Source organism: Amphiura filiformis, chromosome 17 (assembly GCF_039555335.1).
Source record: "Amphiura filiformis chromosome 17, Afil_fr2py, whole genome shotgun sequence".
In the NCBI taxonomy this organism is placed as follows: Eukaryota; Metazoa; Echinodermata; class Ophiuroidea; order Amphilepidida; family Amphiuridae; genus Amphiura; species Amphiura filiformis.
In genome coordinates this window covers 52,594,335-52,598,197 of record NC_092644.1, presented here as the reverse complement: position 1 = coordinate 52,598,197, position 3,863 = coordinate 52,594,335, and the positions used below count along the sequence as shown (strand labels likewise).

At 36.5% G+C, this 3,863-nt stretch overlaps 1 protein-coding gene across 1 annotated transcript; it reads right to left on the bottom strand.

Moving 5' to 3' along the window:
• Positions 1 to 3,121, bottom strand: LOC140137953 (solute carrier family 23 member 1-like). Its single transcript, XM_072159764.1, has 3 exons — positions 3,001 to 3,121; positions 1,735 to 1,830; positions 1 to 478 (listed from the first exon to the last, which is right to left on the bottom strand). Exons 1-3 carry the CDS (start codon positions 3,053 to 3,055, stop codon positions 246 to 248), a joined length of 384 nt encoding a protein of 127 aa, XP_072015865.1. The 5' UTR covers positions 3,056 to 3,121; the 3' UTR covers positions 1 to 245.
• Positions 3,122 to 3,863: the final 742 nt, after the last annotated feature.

The window sequence follows — 3,863 nt, the reverse complement described above, 5'->3', positions numbered from 1 at the left end:
AAAAAATGCAAAAATAGTCACGAATTTACCACAGGGGTGTAGTACCCCCTTAAACCATTTGTATGCTAGCATTTGGTTAACCTTGCCTCAAAAATACAAGATGACGGCAAAAATTATTTGTTTGATTAATTACTGGTGATTTTTAAAAGATAGTGTCAAATTTATTCATAGTGTCAAATTTATTCAAGTGCGCGATGACATGTTACATAAGGTACTTGAGCGTAAGTCACAATATTACGAGGTTGTTAAACCCCGTTTTCATTCGTCTCTACAGTTCCCACATTATACCCATCCTTTTCGTCAACTATTATTCTCTTCCTTGCGTACGTCGGACTAAATGGGATGTACTGAGTCCATTTCAACTGTCGGAGAAGCGTCATACCAAAGGGAAGATCATACACATCCAAGGAGTTTATTTCATCATCGTCCTCTTTGTATTGTCGTGAAAATGCAACTAAGCCTCGTTCTTCGATAGTTCCTAAAATAATGTTAAACACAATGGAATAGATGCAGTTTTCCTTTGATTACGATATTTCACACTAACATGAAGACAAGTGGGATAGTAGGAGCTATAGTAGCCATAGAACAATTTAGCATACTTCTTAATATTATACATTATGGGCAATCAGTAAAATAAACCAATACTTTATTATTCCATAGGTCTGGTCTGACGGTTCTTGAGTGAGGGCCAATAATATATCCAAACGAAGGTCTTGGGCCATGGGACGGAAATGCCACCCCCGGGGAGGCACTCCCTATCTGAAATGGCAGGGATGTGCCTCGGCCATGTTAAAAGTAGGGGGCATTCAGGTCAAATGTACAATATACAAAAATATGGGGTCATTCAGTACACAACCTGAATAAAAATGGGGTCATTCGGTATGAAATTTTGAAAAAAGGATGTTCGTTGGGGTAAGAAAAAGTAAAATGGGAGTCATTTAGTACAGGATTGCCAAAAGAGTCATTTAGTACAGGATTGCCAAAAGAGTATCATTAAGTACACATAAATAAGTGCCAAACTGCGTAAAAACAACTTTTCCACCTTGGAAATGTGAAAAATCTCATTATTTCTGGAGGAGAACACAAATATCACCTAAATTTGGGAATTAAAAGGGGGGGGGGGGGGTCATTGGGTATAGCAGGAAATAGAAAAAGGGGGTCATTGAGTACATTAATTTTTTTAAAGGGGGTCATTGGGTAATAGGTAGGACCATAACACAAAAAAGGGGGTCATTGGGTACAAGCCGGTTTGAAAAAGGGGGTCTATCCCGAGGCACCTGATGCATATCTTACATGGAAGTGCCCCCCCGGGATGCCACCCCTTATATCAAGTCTTGGGATCATCTTTATAGATTCCATACCATTCCTCTTGCGTGTAAACTTTATCTGTTTCCATATTGCAGTTTAAACAGCACTAGTTCAAGCTCCCCTTAAACAATACATTGTAATTAAGCCTGTTATTTGATTCCTTCACCGATGATGCCTTTGGACCAAATTTGGACAATATGAAAAGAGCCACTATTTTGATTTTAACTTAAGAACAGCTTTTGACTCAGCCAATACTAGTCCCAGGATTAGCCCAACTCATTGTGGCGTCTAACCTGGGCGCTTTACCAATCAGGAGAATATATTAAAGAATTAAGTATAATCCATGAAATACTTCATTTTCAGAATCGACAAATCCACATCTTTAATAACCTACATCAATTTAAAACTACAACAGCCCTGCCTTACCAGGTATTATGTTATCCAGGATGAATGCCAAAACACCACCAATAAACATTCCAGTGGTTAGCAGAACAACAATGACTTGATCTAATTCAAGGATTCCTATGGGTACAAACATTGACGATTAAGTTTTGTGGGTAAGCACGAAATGATAAGACGATGTGGCAAGGGTATCATAGCTGGGAATTGTACCAATATGGGGCGGGGCCCAAATCCACCAAAGGTGGACGGGGCTCGCGACAAGAATGTGCACTTTTTAGGGTAAAATATTAAAATTCACAAAGGCACCACTTTTCATGATAAACTGTTCAAATAGCGCCCAAAAGTTCATTTAGTGATGGCTGTAGTCCACTTTCAGCATTAAAGTTAGTCTTCGTAGGGAAAGGGTCCACTGAATTGGGATACTCCTCACCCACTTCCTCACAAAAAAACAGCACGTGCCTAAGGACCTCTTTGTCTAGATTTTAACTCGCTTTCGCCCTCCTTCTCTCTTTTCCTTCTCCCTCCTTTCTCTCTCCTTTTCTCCTTCGCTGGTAGGGTCCAAATATGCCCAGCGGCCCCGGCAGTTACGTCACTGCGTCGTGGCTGTTAGTTACAACTCTCAGATCGATATTATTTTTATTTTTATTATTATTATTATTTTATTATCATTTTTATTATTTTTTTTATTATTATTATTATTATTGTTTTTAAATAAAAAGGCGCAGTGATTTATAGTGCGCTACGCACAGGCACAACGCCTAGATGTTAATCCACATTAGCCTCAGCACACTTCACAGGTTGTCGCTGACCACTATGGCCCCACATCATTCCATAAACCATTTAACAACAATTCAGGGAATTTGCTGCTACAAGAGCACATACGATAGACATTCCAAAAATAACCTTCGCAACCAGGATCAGCTCACCGAGTTTCGAGACAATTAGTAGTAAGTTCCTTGTCCAGGGGAATCTTCAAGCTAACTCATTTTTTTCACGAGAGTGTACTTGGCACAACTAGGGTTCGAACCGCAACCTCTCGCACCATAGTCAAACGCTTTATCGATTGAGCTAACTTGACTGCTTTTATTATTATTATTATTGTTATTATTATTATTATTATTATTATTATTATTATTATTATTATTATTATTATTAATTAGTAGTAGTAGTAGGGCCTAGTAGTAGTAGTAGTAGTAGTAGTAGTAGTAGTAGTAGTAGTAGTAGTAGTAGTAGTAGTATTGTTTATTACAGATATGTACGCAAAAACGTCAGACTTTACTCGGTGCTTACCTGTTTCAATCAATTCTCGATTATTTCCAGCCCAATATGGGATAAGCATACCCATAATCAATGAGAACCCAATAATAAGCAGGTTACGAGGCGAATTCAAATCTACATATTGGAGATTAGATAGTCCTATAGCCAACACCGTACCTAAAATCAATGAAAATATAATTTGATACATAGCAGCGTTACTGTAAAAAGGGATAACTTAAATATGGCAGCTCTTTACCGGTCACATTTTACAGGTTTAAAACTCTAGACATTTTTTTCTTTGGAAATTAAAATATCCATATATTATATATAACGTAAAAACTGAGAGTTTTATTAAAAGTTTTCATACCAAATTTTTTATCAGTGATAAAGATGAGTGGCATGGCTTTCATAAATAAGTATATACATAATTTTTAACCATTTGGTCTAGATTCCATTGATTTGTCAATCGTTGACATTTTGGAAGAGCAATTTCTTCGCTGAATATTGTACGGATGGCTACGAAGGTTCTAGTTATTCTGTTGCCGAGGTTGCTTGGATTATCTGAGGTACGGGATATGGCTTACAACTTATCGGCGGATCTTTTGCACAGCTGCTCTTACTGATGCAATAATGATTTTCTTATTTATTTATTTATTTATTTATTTATTTATTTATTTATTTATTTATTTATTTATTTATTTATTTATTTATTTATTTAATTATTTAGTTATTTATTTATTTAGTTATTTATTTACTTATTTGAACATACACTTTTGTATCAGTGACACACGCCTAATCAGAGGTGCGTTCAAAAACAACTTACATACAAGAAAAGAATTGTCGGCGAGTTTAGCTGGTTTTTATTTCCAAAAGTTTTGTTTTTGTGCACGGTTATA

Excerpts from the sequence above, each read along its gene's own strand:
- LOC140137953 (XM_072159764.1), bottom strand. The coding sequence starts at position 3,055 with ATGGGTATGCTTATCCCATATTGGGCTGGAAATAATCGAGAATTGATT. Across the intron at positions 1,831-3,000 it reads TCGAGAATTGATTGAAACAG|GAATCCTTGAATTAGATCAA; the intron begins GTAAGCACCGAG and ends TTGTACCCATAG. Across the intron at positions 479-1,734 it reads CCTGGATAACATAATACCTG|GAACTATCGAAGAACGAGGC; the intron begins GTAAGGCAGGGC and ends ACATTATTTTAG.